At 40.5% G+C, this 16,707-nt stretch overlaps 1 protein-coding gene across 1 annotated transcript in view; it reads right to left on the bottom strand.

Moving 5' to 3' along the window:
- Positions 1-14,807, bottom strand: part of enpp1 (ectonucleotide pyrophosphatase/phosphodiesterase 1) — a 31,510-nt gene extending 16,703 nt beyond the window's left edge. Inside the window, exons 1-6 of the mRNA XM_037086248.1 lie at positions 14,645-14,807; positions 9,904-9,976; positions 5,665-5,725; positions 3,180-3,277; positions 3,018-3,097; positions 1,550-1,669 (exon numbers count right to left, since the gene is read on the bottom strand). Coding sequence (XP_036942143.1) covers positions 1,550-1,669; positions 3,018-3,097; positions 3,180-3,277; positions 5,665-5,725; positions 9,904-9,976; positions 14,645-14,776 — 564 coding nt within the window. The 5' untranslated portion in view covers positions 14,777-14,807. The remainder of the gene's footprint in view (positions 1-1,549; positions 1,670-3,017; positions 3,098-3,179; positions 3,278-5,664; positions 5,726-9,903; positions 9,977-14,644) is intronic.
- Between the last annotated feature and the right edge of the window lie 1,900 nt (positions 14,808-16,707).

The raw sequence follows: 16,707 nt of genomic DNA, 5'->3' as shown, positions 1-16,707 counted from the left end.
AGATGGGAGGAAACAGGAGAAGGGAAAGGAAAGGAAAGGAAAGGAAAGGAAAGGAAAGGAAAGGAAAGGAAAGGAAAGGAAAGGAAAGGAAAGGAAAGGAAAGTGGAATGAGGAGAGGTGAAATGAAGAAAAGGAAGGATAGAGAAATTCGACAAAAAGAAAAGAAAGGAAAATTAAAAAGGAGATAAAATAAAAGTAAAGAAGATAAAGAGTAAGTACACAAGAGAGAAAAGGAAAAAGAAAATAAAAAAAACAGTATGTATACAAGGGAAAAGAGAGGAGACAAAAGTGTCATATAGGTTCATGATTAATTCAGACACACTGAGCCGTAACAGACTAATGTCTCGTTCATTGATCTCACAGCAGCGATGTTTAGTCCATTAGTACAAGTGTAATCCCTTACAGCTCAGTCAAGACTGACTGAAATCTAACTGCATGTTTATGTACAATCAATATTTATTCGATTGATCTGCACATGTTTTATTTATGCAGCAGGCTTGTAAGCAAGTTTTGGCAGATGCACTAAGTTGTGTGGGCTCATTATGAAAGAATGCTTTCTAGGGGTCATTGTTCATCTGTTTTCTTCTTCCTTCTTGTAAAGTCATATCGCTGCTGTACGCAGCCTGTCGCTCAGTGGAGGAATGAGATTTAAGAGGCATACCATTCAAAATGGGGACCACAAAATGTTTAAACAAGCACAACTCACAGCCCTCACGAGCCGTCATTCAGCATGAGCAGAATCCATAAATATATCAACAAGCTCATTACGTGGAGAGCTGATTCAGAGCAATAAAACTCAGCGCTGTCTAAAAAACTCCTGTCTCCTGCTGTTCACAGACAGAAAATTAAAGCACAATGCTTCATATTTCTTACACAAGACAAGTTCCTTTAATGATTCATGTCAGGTTTTCCACAGAATTAGGGTGTGTTAACCCTGACAAATTACAGAAGAATACAGTCCTGCTCATGTGTCAGGAAAATGTTATGAAAGCAGTTCTCAGAAGTGCTTTGCCGTTGAAACTGAATTCTCTTAAAATGTCTCAGAACTGTTTCATTAGGGCCCCGCATTGGGCTTTTTTAAGACTGATATTGTCTGAACAGTAGTGCTGGGGGAAATTCAGACTTGATTCCTCAGATGCATCGCAATTCTCAAATAAAAGATCATGTCTCGAAGCAGAAAAGTCAATGATCAAACATTTTAAACTCAATCTTAAACCCTGCAATTGACACAAAGAATCTTGTGAGACTGGGCTACAAGTTCCTGAAAGTTGAACCAATTGGATGGTGAAATGAAAAGGATTTAGAACATTAGAAAGAACACAGTGCAAGTTTAGAAAGAACACAGTGAAAGTTTCAAGTTAGGCAGCTTGTACTTGATTGCCTGGGTCTTGCCCCAAGACATATTTCATGAGCCTGTTTAAAGCATTAGATCTTCAGTTGGGGCCTTGTTCAAAAGTCAAGGCACATCAAATCTTTGGTGACTTATTTGTCCCCTACTGAACAGTCATTTTGCACCTTTGTACACAGCAGGTTGCAGCGATTCACTTACTGGCTCTCCTTGATACCATTTTGGGTTTAATTTCTCATCAGTTTTCAAGCTGAAGAAAGCATCTTGGGTCACGTCATACATTTTGTTGTCCACAATCCCATGAGACTCGGGATAAAGACCCTGCAACAATCAGAGACAAAAACACACAATCAAAGTGAGCTGTTTTCATACTGCGGCTACACAGATTTAAAGTGATTAGCTCCTCTCTCTCATCCTTCACTAAACTAAATATTGCCGGTAACCGCAGCAGTTTATTCTAATTGAAGGATCTGGTTTCAACCAAGAGGTTAAATCCACTTTGTGAGCCCCCCACCCCTGCTGCTGTTCCTATCCACAAGTACATGTAAGCCATTAGGCCTCAATGGTAACCTACTGTGTCGAGCTGACACTGACTGTGCCGCAGGGAAAACCCCCAAATTCATTACAGCTACATTTCATAGGGAAATGTTTTGCTACTTACTCCACTGCGTTTATGTGATTACCATAGCTACTGGCTACTTTTTACTTTACTTTGAAAATTTTAAGAAAAAAGAATCATAAACATCTGAAGAATATGGATTGTGAAAGGATAACTAACACCTAAAACTGAACATTCAGCCATTACAATCCATGCTGATGGAAAGTTTGGGGAAGTTGACGTTTGGGACGAAGTGAGGGGTCTGAAAATGTTAAAAAAAAAAAACCAAAAAACTAAAAAACCCTAAAAAACCCCCACAACATAAAATGGCTTCCTAATGTAATCCGGGTCACCAGAAGCCGCCAAATTGATTTGAAAAGATGTTATTTACTTATGTACACCCTTAAGGCTGAAATATTCATTGTAGCTTCTAAGATAAAAGTGCATAAAAGTGCTGTGAAACTTCAGAAATATTTTGTGGCATGGGGTGAGTAGTAGATAAAAACAGAATTTTCATGTCAATAATCCTTTATTGATGGTTTAAAATGAGTAGTTTCCTCACAAACCTCACAAAAAGCATCACCTCCTCTGGGCCTCCTATCACATTTCAGATATCTATTTTTAATAGTTTCAACCAAAAAAATTCACTGCACTAATTTCAGATGCCTAGTATTTTTTTGTTCCCTTTTAAACATTTTCACTTCAGTAACTGCCTGTAGAGATAAAAATATCCAAGATTTCACAAAGAGAGTATAGACTGAAGTCTGAAAAGTATATAAATTTGTGTAGCAGGACTTATTTTTTTCTTATTTATTCTACCATTAATCATCTAGTGACCCCTCAGATTTATCTTGTGACTCGTCATAGGGGGCCAACGCCTTGGTTGAGAAACTATCATAGTTAAAACAAATTTGTTGGAAACAGGTTAATGTACGTAGGATTTTGAACACAGGACTTTCACTTGTAACAGAGCACTTTTACATTGTAGTATGTGTTGTTCATCCACTACTCTAAAAACAAGTCAGTGACTAACTCCCACCAATGTATCAACCCCAGACCAGGGACACTTACAGTCACAATGCTGTAGTGGTTGGGAAAAGTCTTTGTGGGATAGACAGGCCGCATGTATGGAGTTGTTGTCCCAGCATTTCCTGCAACAAAGTCATGTTCAGTCACACCAGGATTCACAGAAAACCATGATGAGTTACAGAGTCAACAGTGTTGGTTACTTACGTAACTTGTTGATGACAGGAAGGTGGCTGCTGTGATCCTTCAGGTACTCTGCCCTGAATCCATCCAAGGACACCAGGATGAGAGGAGGCCTGGAAAAACTGGGCAGGGGGGACAGGGGAAGAATAATGCTTTGAGTGGATACTGAGGTGGGTTTGAGAATGGAAAAAGGAATAATTACTCAGCAGGACAGATTGTTATCACTGGCACCAATAGTGTTGCACAGTAGGTCGGTGTAGGCAGAGTACAAAGCAGCTCTTTGACTAAGCAGGCAAGAGGAGAAATACGGACCACAGGAAGAGAAGTGGAACTCTACTGGCAAGAAATCAAAGGCTATCAGAGTTTTGTTGGTCTCTGCAGTTTTCTTTGTTTCCCACAGTGCCGCATGGTCCCCTCCCAATTCAGTGGAAGCACCACATTGTCATTATCTGCAGGAGTTGCACGTTATTGCGTCAATAGTTTTACAGCAATCGAACTATTGCAATGGTAACAGATGCACTTGTGATATGTAGCATATTAATTTCACAAAATCTGTGTAAATAGTTATGAGCCAGTTTATTTGGTTGTGAGTCTAGATGTGGAACCCTTCAGAAACAGTTTGTGTACCACCATGTTCACTTTTGTGGGTGTTTCCTGCCTTTAGCTCTCCTCTTTTGCTCCATGGGAGAAGTAAGTGACATTGTTGTCAGAAATTTCTGTGTTTTAGCTTCCTGTTTCTATTGTGTTTCTAAGTTTTCTTGCCACTTTAAAGGGTAACTCCACTAATGTTATGCATGACGGTGTTCATAAAGGGCTTTGGGAGTACCACTGAATATGCGAAGAAAAGTTATATAAACCCTGTGTGGGTCCAGAGGAAGCTGCATGTAATCAGATAAACTGCTTCAGGTGATGTCACTCAGTGGCTTAGCTGCACTGTGGGTAATGTAGGCACCACAAAAGACTATACAGTACTTTTTTCACATATGCAGAAGTGTTTTGTTGGAGATGGTCTGGTCCTCTTCATCAAAACACAATGCACACACAGTGCTAGACACTACCGATTACACAGGGCAATGAAACTTAGCACTTTTTGAACAGCAACCAGTTTGCCATTGAACAGTTGTAGGTATTCAAATATCTAAAATATCTATCGAAAAGCTTCTCTACAAGAAGAATATGTTTGACATGTTGTGTTAACTAAAACTAAAAGTTTTTACTCCACCTAAAGAAAGGCATTGTAGAAAGTTTTGTTGTTGTATTAGCATCACAATGCAGGTATTATATTAGTACCTGTATTGTGTCTGAAAACCTGTATTGTGTCAGAAAAAGACTAACAACTGTACTGTATAAATATAAATTGTAATTAAAAAGTGTTGCAATCAGCAACTTCTTGAAAAACTTATTCTTGGGATGTAAAAAACAAACAAACCACACATTAAAATAAAACTGTGGTTTGCCAACAGAAACAATATAAACAAACCCAGCTGAATGAGCGACTTTGATATATGAAAATACAGACAACTTTTATTTTGTTTAAAGATGTTTTCGAAGCAAAAATAGCGTCATTCTCAGCCACAGGTTTCCTTTCCATACTCTAATGAGTCTGTCTGGGGTTACTCCCTTACCAAGACAGGAAAACACACACACATGTGACCACACACTCATCTCTGTGAACACACATACCACCACTCAGCAACACATGCCTGATTAGTCATTAGCCTGGTTTCCATAGGGACACTTTTTCCACTTAGACAAGTGTGTCATGTGTTTGGGTTATTTACACACTTTTTTTTGTCACCATGTTTTCTCAGTCACAGTCTTATGTCCACTAAGAACTGCTTACTGGGAACAATCAACATACCAGGATAAGTGTGGGCGATACAGTTGAAAAGCTTCATTCTCAGCACCAAACCATGCTGAGAGATAGTTTACAAATATGTGTAAAGTGTGTGGGAAATTAAATAGTTTTGAATTCAGTTATCAATGTTCAGCAGAGAACATATCAAGATATGAAAGGAGCAAGAGTTTGTTAGTAACAGGTCACAAATTCATATGAGGGGCAATTCCCTTCACCTGAGGTGATAACAGGATACCCTCCTGTTATCACCTCAGGTGAAGGGAATTGCCCCTCGATAGGATGACATTTATATTCTAATAAAACATAAAAAGTGTCACTACCCTGGGAAAGACATAATCAACACAAACATCCGGGGGTCATTGTTTCGGGAAGGAGTAAAAAACAACTGTCCTAAAGTATGTAACCACTGTATTTACGTCAGAAACATTTGAAGACTGGAGAGAACACAGGCTGCATGTATTAAAGAGATTTGATTCATCCCACTGAATCTAAAATTCTTCTGAGAATTAGCAACTCTCTACCTCAACAATGAGAATTTCCCATACAAGAGATGGTGTAAAGCATACGAGGCAAGCTGAGATTTGCGGATTTTTTTCCTATTGAAACCACATCATGTCTCACAACAGCAGAGAGAAAAGAGTATTGCATTACCCAGGCGGACACGTCGGCTGTTGAATTTCGACATCGGCCTCATGCAGCCAGATCTGACCTCCTGATGGAAAGAGAATAGCATTGTCAGTGGGAAAAATGGTTGCATGAAGTCTGACGTAATCTGTCTGTAAAACATGATGCTGATATCAATGAACAGACAGAGATTAGATTAGACTTATTTAGGAAGAAAAGGTTGATGTTGTTTCTGTTCTGTTTTTTAATCTCATTTTGACGCAAGCTGTTTCCATTTACCTCACACATTTGGGTTAGGGTCAATATTTATTGATAGTTTGAAAAAAAAAAAAGTGCGTCAGTAGTCCTGTGTGGGTGTGGTTCTGTGCAGTTCTGGCAACTGTCATCAGATGTGGATTAAAAAACCCGATCTGGCACACAGGACTATGGCGTCACCTTTTTCCACTAGGTATGGAACAAAACAGAGAAACAATAATCTCTCATGTGGATAAACACTGTCAGCTTTCTCAGGGTGTCTTGTATTCATGTAGGATCCCATCGCTCAGACTATGTGGCCCTTAGGTCAAATTTAATAGGAGTCTTGAGTCATTTCACTGGCATACAGCAGGAAGTGGAAGTACAGAAATGCCACTCTGTCATCCACATATTCATGAGATGATTTAAGACAGAGAGAAACAGAAGGTTTCCTGTGCATCCTGGCCAGCAGAGTCTTCCCACTATTTTTTTGGAGCTAGAAGAAAGATCTGCTCTGTGAACCACATGAATATGTTGCGTAAATGCACAAATGGCTAACAGCACACAGAGACGCCATGAAGAAAAAAAGAAAAACCCAACCGTCAGATTTTAAAGCCAGACTCTGTGGTGTACAGAATGTGTTGACACGCAATAGAAACCATCTGGACTTTGTTCTCATGGAAACAAAACAGGGAGACAAAAAACAGCTTTTCTTAAAGAGCTGTGATCATCTCATATTTGTAACTTGAAACAAGGGGCATCATAATCTCAGACCCATTTCAGAAAGACATGTAAGAAAACGTAAAACAACTACAGGGAATAATAGAATCCCATGTCAATCAACATGTTTAAAACCTGAATTAATCTGTTGTGTTATATTATAGTGAATGTTTTACCACACAGTTGTGTATTTAGGTATGCATTCAGCAGACACAGTGCCACATTAGCATTTAGACTAGTCTAAAAATAAGACCAATTATAAAACAGTCATAATTGAACAGAAATTAACTACTAAGGTAGAACATTGTCTGAAAAAATATGGTGCATATCATAATTGCCACTTGAAATCACTAGTGAAATAAACCAAGGTAAAACAAGAGTGGAGAACTGGGCTGACATGTGATGCTTTCTTGTGATCCCATGGGGAGGCAGACGTAAACCAGATGGAGGTTAACTTGGTGCAACAACTTGCTGTAGTTATGTGGTGAGAATAAAAAAAAAAACTAAAGCAGAAGGTTAACTGAGTCTGGATGAGTGGGGAAATGCGGTCAACATAGGTTTTCTATTTTGCGGCGAGAACTGGAGGCGTGATTTTAAGTTACAGTCAACAGTAGTGTGCTAGCTAGCGTTAGCCTTAAGGGCTTATGTCTACTGTTGCTTGGCAGCATCATCAGCTGCTCTGGGCTTCCTCTCTCATTGGTTGTTGTAGTCTGGCTTCAATACACGCTGATATTTGAAGTTTAAAATCTAAAATATCAAATCTGGTTATTGGGGCCCAATGTGTCTGTGAGCTGTTCAGGAGGCTTAGGACTGGATCTGTTGTCTTTACAACAGCAATACCACAGGGAAACACTGGGAGTGGGGAATTTGAAAAGCTGCCAATTTTCGCTTTAAGAATTGGTCAAGCACTGATAAAATCTGGGTGGCTCCCTGATAATTTGTGAACAAAGTCTTGCTCTAGGAAGCTCTGGGCCACCTCTGTTGCCTTCCATGTATCTGCCTTCCAAAAACATCTGTCAAGCCTGCTGCTGACTGGACCCATGACAGAGGGAGTCTTAGCAGGTTGGTGAGAAAGCCCCTCCTCACTGCCTCTCGAGGCCAGCAGTGCGGTTTGGACTCAACACGGGGATGCTTCGTCTCATGAGACAAGTTGCTGTGGTCTGTAATTTACAGGAAAACCCACTCTCAGTGTTTTATGCATACTGTTAGCCTCTAGGAAGAAGTCCTAGGTTATTTTTATTTCTTTTCATCTTACTCCAAAGGCCTTACCAAAAAAGCAGCTTTATGAAAGTTGTAGAAGTTCCAACAAAGCGGCATAGATATGAAAAATCTGGGTGAGCAAAAAGTCAAAATTTATGTTTCCCATATGTCTTTCATGTCAGCTGGGTAGGAAGTATAAGTTAAGGGGAAATGCCACAGCAGAGAGAGCACCCCGCCCAGGCTGGGGACAGCTGCCCACAGGCACCACCGCTGCCCCTGAAATGGAAGAGGGTTGCAACAAAGGGCGCACTGACGCCGCTGCCCACGTCCAATCAGAGGGAATCTATAGCTGCAGTAAACATGCCAACCCCGGGTGAACATTCCTGTCTCCCTTAAAATGTGTCTTTATGACATGTGTTTTGCAACAGTGGGCTCAAAAGCCTTATCGCACCACCCTGTCAGAAACATATCCTGTGGAGTCATATGCAGGCTAACACTCGCTTATGCCTGTCTTTCACTGGTTGGTAATTTGATCCTCCTTCACTGCTGCTTTAAAGACCGGAAATTTGGAGTTTCTGAGGGATCGCCAGTGGGATGTTAGCAGCCTTCTATAATAGGTACTGGTAACTCAAACAGCATGTCTGCATCCTCCACACGGTAGCAAGATGCTAGTACTAGTAGATAATTGTAGTGTGTGTTTTCACTAGTCTACTGAATAAGAGCTCTAAAATGTCAACTGAGATAGAAATCTCTGTCTGTCTCTCTAGTGCAGCAGAAGTGTCTTTATTCACTGCACAGATTTTCAACATATACAAAATTTGTACATTGTTTTTGTTAATATATTTCCGATTAGTGTGGCATGTGGCAAATGTTTTTGTCTCAAAGTATATAAGATAGGCCCAATGGAAAGTGCTTTCAGCCCATTCATTCCCGTGTTTTTTGATCATACGACAAGGGGACTTCAATTCTATTCTAATACTGATCCCCTCTGTAATATACTCACTGTAAAATATTGTCTGTAAAACTCTTGTCCTTTAGATTTAAAAAAAGATGACACGTAGCAGGCCTGGTTTCTGAAGAAACAACATTTTCTTGTAGTGTTTCTCATGAAAATATCTGCTAAACCATGTGTTTAAAAATGTAAACATTCATTGTTGATATCATGTATTTATCAAGGGAAATCTGGATATTGTGTTGTAGGCTGAGCCCCTCTCATATGAAAGTTTCTTAGTGGAGAATTAAGCCAAAAAAGTTTACTTCCTGAATGTAAATCACCTGGAACTTCTGCATTGTGCAGCCCACAGAGTGTGTACCCTAGAGACTGCAGCTGAAAGAGTGGCAAACATCCATTTTAGCCCTTTGTTAACATGCATGGGAATAAAACAATTTAATGGTGCAGCTCCTCTAGATGTTCCACATATTATCAGAATGTCATTTATTTCCATTTTTAAAGGGCTGTGACACTCAAATAATAAAGTATACACCATTTTTCAGCCACTTCTTTCACAGTTAAAGCTTATGGTAAAAAGTATTTTGTTGCTGGTGTGCATCATGTGACTGATTCACATTCTCCACATTTGGGCACTGCAGCTTTTCTTGGCAAATTCCTGTCATCTGCAATAATTTTCAGTTATAGTCACACTCACTGTTCACTATTCATATTGTCTAATGTTGTCTAACCAAAGATTGGTGCACAGGCTTCTCATCAACCACATTGTGTAGCTCTGATAGAGAATGTGCTTATGTGAAGTTTGGAAACAAGTGGGCACATCGAATACCGGATTTTTACAATTCCCCCAAAAAGACGATATTTGACACCTTCAGCATTGATTACAATCTAAATCCATCAGATCACCAAACACTGTGCGTGCATGAGACAACAACAACATGGGAACCCACTCATTAAAATGTTGCTCTTTTGTGATACAAATGGTCAAAAACAGGTTACTTTAAGATTGCCTAACAATACTGTAACTACACTCCGTACAACACTTGTATAGCTGGTGACTGTGGTGTGTTCAAGGTGTGGAAACACGATATAGAAAACATGTTATAGCTAAATCAATCAGACAGTGAAATCATGAAATCTTTGTGAAAATCATCATTGCCTACCGTTCTCATTTTTGCTCTTTCTCAGAGACAACGCCACAGCCAGGATGAGCACCAGTAAACACAGCAGCAGAACCTAAAATAAAACAGACAACAACTGTCAGGATGTTTGTTGAGGATACTCAAGTTAACAATTCATGAATCACATGCTGTTAACAAACATTTCAGAAGACGTTTAGATTTACCGCTACAACTACGTCAAGCACTCCAAGTTGAATAATGATCAACAATGTTCAGTGCTCTTCACATGACCAGCCATCATTTTGCCTGATAGCTGTCAGAAACTCTATGCAAGTAAAATCAAATTTCAACATTCTATTTTGAATTATATTGTGGTAAAAATGGTCTGGCCAAAGCTTCTCCTACTTGCTCTCTAGACACAGTCAAGTGTCAGCTGCATGCCTTATAACCATAACACAAACACACTGTGACAGACTTCTGGCCCCTAGAGAGAAGCCATAAACCAGGGTATTCTGCATTTCATAAATGCCTCTTCAATCACAACAGAAGGTTTTCTGTTTAGTGACTACATGACAGCAAAAATTCATTTAATCCAAGCTAGAAAACTTTGGTTTTAGTGCTGGCATTGTCTGTTGTCCACTTTGGTCCAGACTGAAATATCTTAACAGCTACTGGATGGATCGCCAGGAATTTCTGCAGACATTCATGATCGTTAAAAGAGCGAATCCTTCCAACTTTGGTGATCCCTCTAGCACCACTAGCAGGTCAATATTTCCCTTACAGAGAGAAATATTTCAAATTTACACATTGCTTTTGGCTCAACTATTTGTACAGATATTCACGGTCCTCAGGTGATGAATTGTTAAAAGTCTAACTCATCTAGTAAATTTCTGTACATAGTGTACACCTCAAAATTCCCATTCCCGTAATCATCAGCTGGTAATTAGCAAATTATCTTAACATGATAAACTAAGATGGTAAACACAGTAGAATATTATTTGCTAAACCTCTGTGTGTTAGCGTTGCCATTTTGAGCATGTTAGCATGATCACAGAGCTGCAGACTTTCTCTTTTCGTCGCTTCTTTGATTAATTCCATCATTCTTTCATTATTTTGTCTTTTTATTGTGAGATTTTTCATCTTCTGAGTCTAATCCCACTGTGACATCACCCATTGGTTTGTGGTCAACAGTTTTGAAGCCTTAAGGCTGACATTATGGCCCTCGTTTTTTTGGAGCCAGAAGTGACCATATTTGGCTGAAAGGGAGGATCTAGGGAAGATTTCCTAAACGGATATGACTGAGGACTTGAGGACTTGTCAATCACAAGGTAGCCACACCGTTAAGCTTTAACATCCAACAACTCTAAATGAGACTACATTTACTGAATGACCATCATGATGTGTTCAAGAAGACTTGAAACTCACGCGGAAACCATTTACTGCGGTAATAAATCAAGTGAGTCTTCTTTTTGAAACCAGTGGAGTCACCACCTGCTGGCCATTAGAAAGACGTTTAATATGGGAAAAAGGTCTTGCAGTGCTGAGTGGGCTGTTATTTATTTCCTTAACCCTGCCCACCCGGTGTAATCTAATCATTTCCACCTTCCTCCATACACCATCTCCAACTGTCCAAATGTTGGTCTTGGCCCTCTGTAATTTAAAAGTTAAAGGTGGACGAAGGCCTAGCTGCTCCTTGATATGCTACTCAGATCATATCTCCCTATCTGTTTGTAATTAGAGGGGCGTTTCAAAGTAGTCTGAATACGTATATTTAGAAAAGGGAGTGTACAGTTGTCATATTGCTGCTTCTTATTTTGAAGTCCCTGCAACACCCACATCAGGCCTGCAGAGGTTATCATGGTTGTTAAATTAGTGTGAAGCTGAAAACGAAGAGATGTCAGTTGACACAGTTTACAACATGTCGATGCTGTACCATCATTTGTGTAAAGGGAGTGTTTTTTATTTTTGTTTCTTTAATCCCTTTAACCATCTAGTGATCTCTCAGGATTTGCGTTGGCAACACTTGCTCTGGAAGTGGAATCATATATGCTAACACATCACATGATGTGGTCATCAACCACTGAGAGCAATGGTTTAAGCACGAGTTCCTAGAAATATATTAACTTACTCAGCAAAAAAAAAAAAAAAAAAAAAATGCAATTTTTCAGGACCTTGACCTACGTCTGCTGCAAGTACGCCACTTCCTCAGTGTTATCCCAATGTACCTCAACAAGCCAGAAGTGGCTGAATTTAAATCCTCTTTTTTCAATTCAGGCGATCTTTTCTCTATTCCGTTTCCAAAACTTTAAATTATGCGCCTAAATCCAAAACAAGTTATGGCGGATATCTTACAACCCTCTGACTTATAGTTTCATGCTGCAGTCCTTCAATTTAAATCACTTTAAAAGCTGCAGTTGTGTGCAGTTAGCCTCAACAGCAGGTTCGTGGGAATCCTCACCCACAAGTAATCCACTGAGTGCTATTCACATACACAAGAATTCCTAGACTGGTATGAAAATATGCTGCTGTGTGCGCGTGGTGTCTGGGTATGTGTGCACTTATTCTCTCCAGCTATAGGTGAGTGGAGAGAGAGAGAAAGTGAGAGACCTGGCTTGGCTCTCGTTGGGAAAGACGTGGTCTTTGTGGGTTGTAAAAGTAAACTGTCTGTCTGGTGGAAACCTTCACGTCTGATTCCAAAACACACTATGACATTAAGCTTACTCTATATTGTTAGCACAATAAAGATGTGATCAGAATACTGGGAGTTGAAATTAAACTGTACAACAACGTCTGACATGAACAATGTCTTCCTCAAGTCAATGTCTGACTGAAAAACTACTCAATCACCCACATGTTAGAGCAAAAAATAGCCCTGCTTTTCGTCTGAAAAAGGATGCTGCAATCATCCTTTTGCAAGACCTTGAATTAGACTGCAGTGTATCAAGTACAGTAAATAACACAATCACAAACAGATGTATGGTGGCTGATGGACGATAGGACGGAGAGTATTGTTGTCTAGGCTTTGCTTGGCACTGATTAAATACACATGTGGCAGACTGCAACCAAAATCACTGCTCCTTGTGGCTTTAGCTGGAGTGTGCTAGTAAATAGTCTGAAAGGTGTGTTTACTTACACATGATTTCCTATCTGCACAGTTTATACCTGAGGTAAACAAGTGGGTGCATACAGTACTTCTCTTAAAATGTGATATTTGGCTACATATATAAATCTATTTTAATCTTTTACTGTAAAAATCCAACATAATCCTCACCACAGCTGCATGAAACCAGTACTTAATACACATTAAAGCATTTTTCTTTGCAATTCTTCCAATTATGGTTTTGCTAGAAAAGTAAAGCCCCAAATGTATCGCAGATTTAGTTTGTGGTGTATGTGTGGTTTGTCTCTATGCCTAAAGGAGTTACGAACAGTAAACGCTGCTGTTGCTTCTTGGTCTCTCTCTCTTGTGACAAATACAACATTCTGAGGAATAAAAAAAACTGGCATGCAGGTTTTCAAGTAGAGACTCATCCTGGTTGTGATAAAGAGAGAGGAAGTAAGTGAAAGGGCTTGTTGCTTGTTCATGAACAGCCCTTTCAGCTGACTGAAACCCAAAAGCAGCGTTATTTGTTGTGTAAACAGGATTGCCTCTATTATAACACAAGCTGTATGCAAGATGCTTCTCTAAATAACCTTAAAGTACCGAGTATGTTTAGGTCACAATGGGAACTGATTCTTTGACCTTGTGCAGTGGTGGCAAAACAAGGCAAGTGCTGCAATGTTTCGATGTTTAGTCAAGCAAAAGGAAATGTGTCTGCAACTATCATTATAATCCCTATAATCCATATAACTCACAGTTTAAGTTATTTTTCAAGAAAAATGCCAAATGTTTGATGGTTCAGGGTTCTAAAATGTGAACATTTGTCTATCTTGCCCTTACATTCAAGTAAAGTGAATATTTGGGGTTTTGGATTGTTGGTCACACAATGGAAGCTATCTGAGGGTTACACCTTGTCCTATGGGATGATTTGATCGCCCTGTTCCATTGTTTTCACTGCTGTTACTAAACTGTGTCCAGTGCTTGTGTCTTTCCCTTGCATCGCCTCAAACATCAAGACTGAAATAGGATCTACCGCAAAACAAGTAGCTGTAAGAACCCCTCTCTCTAACTCTCTTACTCTTTTGGATCACAATCAACACCGTGGGCTCAAAAGTCCAGTCCTGCTTCATACCAGCAACTGCAGTCCATCCCCACATGTAGAAACACTTATGGCTTCTTGCACTGGAGTGAAAACTTTTTGTTTCCACTTTCACTGGCAGCACACTGGCTGTCTGGGCTGTTTGACAGCTGGGTATTAATCACGCTGAGAGGTAACAGTGCAGAAACTCTTCTGGTTTGAGGAGCCATCTCACTCATTTTGCTCGAAAAGTCGTCTATGGACTAACTAACCAACTGTTTCAGCTGTAAACTCAGCATCTGAGGGACTTTATGGACACATTTCTAGTTCACAGACATATAAAAGTGCAGCAGTTACAGTTCAAAGCCTTATAAAGCTACAGAAGATAAAAATGACATTTAGGTAACAAATAAGGTCAGATTCACTATAAATGTAGACTTTTACAGGAATGTCAGACCTGTTTTTGATAATGGCTCAGGATCCTCCAATTTGTGTCAATTTGCACTTTTTAAAAAACATTTTCAACAAAAGAGTGAAAGTAAAGCACCTCGTTCGTGTAGAGAAGAGCTGCCTGGTCTGGCAGAGGTGTATGTATTAAAACGTACCCCAGTAATGATTTTACAGTTATTCCTCTTCTTCCCCCGGTCAGCTTGTCTTCCTTGGCTCTCCATCTCTGATGCCCCGAATAAAGACGCAGCTTGCTCAGCGGAGTGCTGCTCTCCTTTGGCCGAGTCCATGCTGCCGCTCTGCAAAATACAAACTCCTACCAGCGCTTTCCAGGAGGGAGGGAGTGTCAGGCCGAGGAGGGTGAGGCGTATATACCGTGATATGCACCGCCTCGTTCCTAGGCGTCTCCAACTTTACGAGGCAGCAGCAGCAGCAGCAGCAGCAGCAGCAGCAGCATGTGATTGATCTGAGAGACGCTGCTGATTAAAGAAAGCAGAGCCGACCTCAACAGTCTGCTATTTTCCAACGAAGTCGAGTAAATATCACACTTGGCCACTTCAGAGAGGAGTTGGGGCTTAAATTAAAACAAACCGGCAAACTCGCACCGGAGGTCTATGTTTACACATGCCTTAATCAAGTCTAATTTCTCAAACAAGCTGAGAAACTTCAATAAAGGCTTCCTGTACGTTGGCTGAGTGCTGCCGCCTTGTGTTCAGACTGCAGCGGTGCGCTGGACCAGAAGTTGAGTCCGATTCAGAAAGAAAAGGTTTTGATTTTAAAGGAATACGCCACCCCTAGGTGAAATTGAGTCACTCCACGCAGTCCCTAGAGTTGGATGAGTGAGCGAAAGCGTTTTTTAGCCGACCCAGCCATTGTCCTAATCTAGAAACGCCGCGGTTAGCTTTAGTTTAGCATAGTCGCTGTAATCCGGCGTGTCCAGCTAGCATGTCGTTGCAAAAGTGAATCAAATAACTCAAGATTTGTTTTGTAATTATTTCTCGTGACCTATACATTCATATCGAGTACACATATAAATGCAAATTAACACGAAGGGATTTACTAGACCAATTTATATCTGGAACTATTTGCTGCCGCAGCACAGGCAAAGCACCGCTACCACGCGCAAAGACCTGAAACCTGAGACCAGCACCCGAAAACCCTCAACTTCCGTCAATACACTGACAGCACGCAGCACCACAACTTCCAGCGTTAGTGTTAAAATGGTTATTTGCTGTGTGAAGGGCTGCGATAACAAGCAGAGGACGTACACGAACATAATGTTCAGTCTAATGTATGTAGAGCTTCACATAAAAAATAATAATGCATTTTTTTGTACTTACTCTCTGGACAGTTGTCTATTGGGTCCACTCGGTGTGTTGTTTCTTTTCCAGTTCACTTTATCGCGGCGAAAAAAAAAACTGAGGACTGCAGGATGGATCATTGCTGAGAAGTCGTCGGTAGCAGTGACACAAGTGCGGTCACGCTCCTCTTCGGGAGCGTTGCTCACCATCGACGGCAGTATTTTATCCCACTCTGCACAGCACAAACACTCCATTTCAGTCGGCATGGGTTGGCACACTCCACAGTCACACCACCAGTTCGTGTTTGCTCTCGTTCTCTCGTCCGACTCGCCTTGACTCGTCGCAACGTCCTCTCTTCCCCGATCCAAAGCACGCAACTCCTCTTCAGTGAACTCAGGTTCGAACAGGTAGGGTCTCGGATTTTGGTAGTCAAAGTCATCTTCGTCTGTCGTGTAATCTTCCATATTCATCGGACTCGAGAAAGCACACCTGTCAGTGTCAGCCTAGAGGCAGAGAACGTAGTAGCCACGCTGGTGTGTTGACGGAAGTTGAGGCTTTTCAGATGCCGAGTGGTGTCTTTGCGCGTGGTAGCGGTGCTTTGCCTGTGCTGCGGCCGCAAATAGTTCCAGATATAAATTGGTCTAGTAAATCCCTTCGTGTTAATTTGCATTTATATGTGTACTCGATATGAATGTATAGGTCACGAGAAATAATTACAAAACAAATCTTGAGTTATTTGACTGCGTGGAGGGACTCAATTTCACCTAGGGGTGGCGTATTCCTTTAAGTGTATAACATTACTAAATCAACAACATATTATTTTTTTTTGCTTGAAATATTAAAGTTGTTCAGTATTCTTGATCTCTTGTGTTGGCATAAGGAAGCCAATAGGCTAACTATGACCAATTACTGTAAGCAAG

This window comes from Acanthopagrus latus, chromosome 22 (genome assembly GCF_904848185.1).
Source record: "Acanthopagrus latus isolate v.2019 chromosome 22, fAcaLat1.1, whole genome shotgun sequence".
NCBI lineage: Eukaryota > Metazoa > Chordata > Actinopteri > Spariformes > Sparidae > Acanthopagrus > Acanthopagrus latus.
Note: the sequence above shows the minus strand (reverse complement) of the source record. Positions and strands in the feature narration are given on the sequence as shown.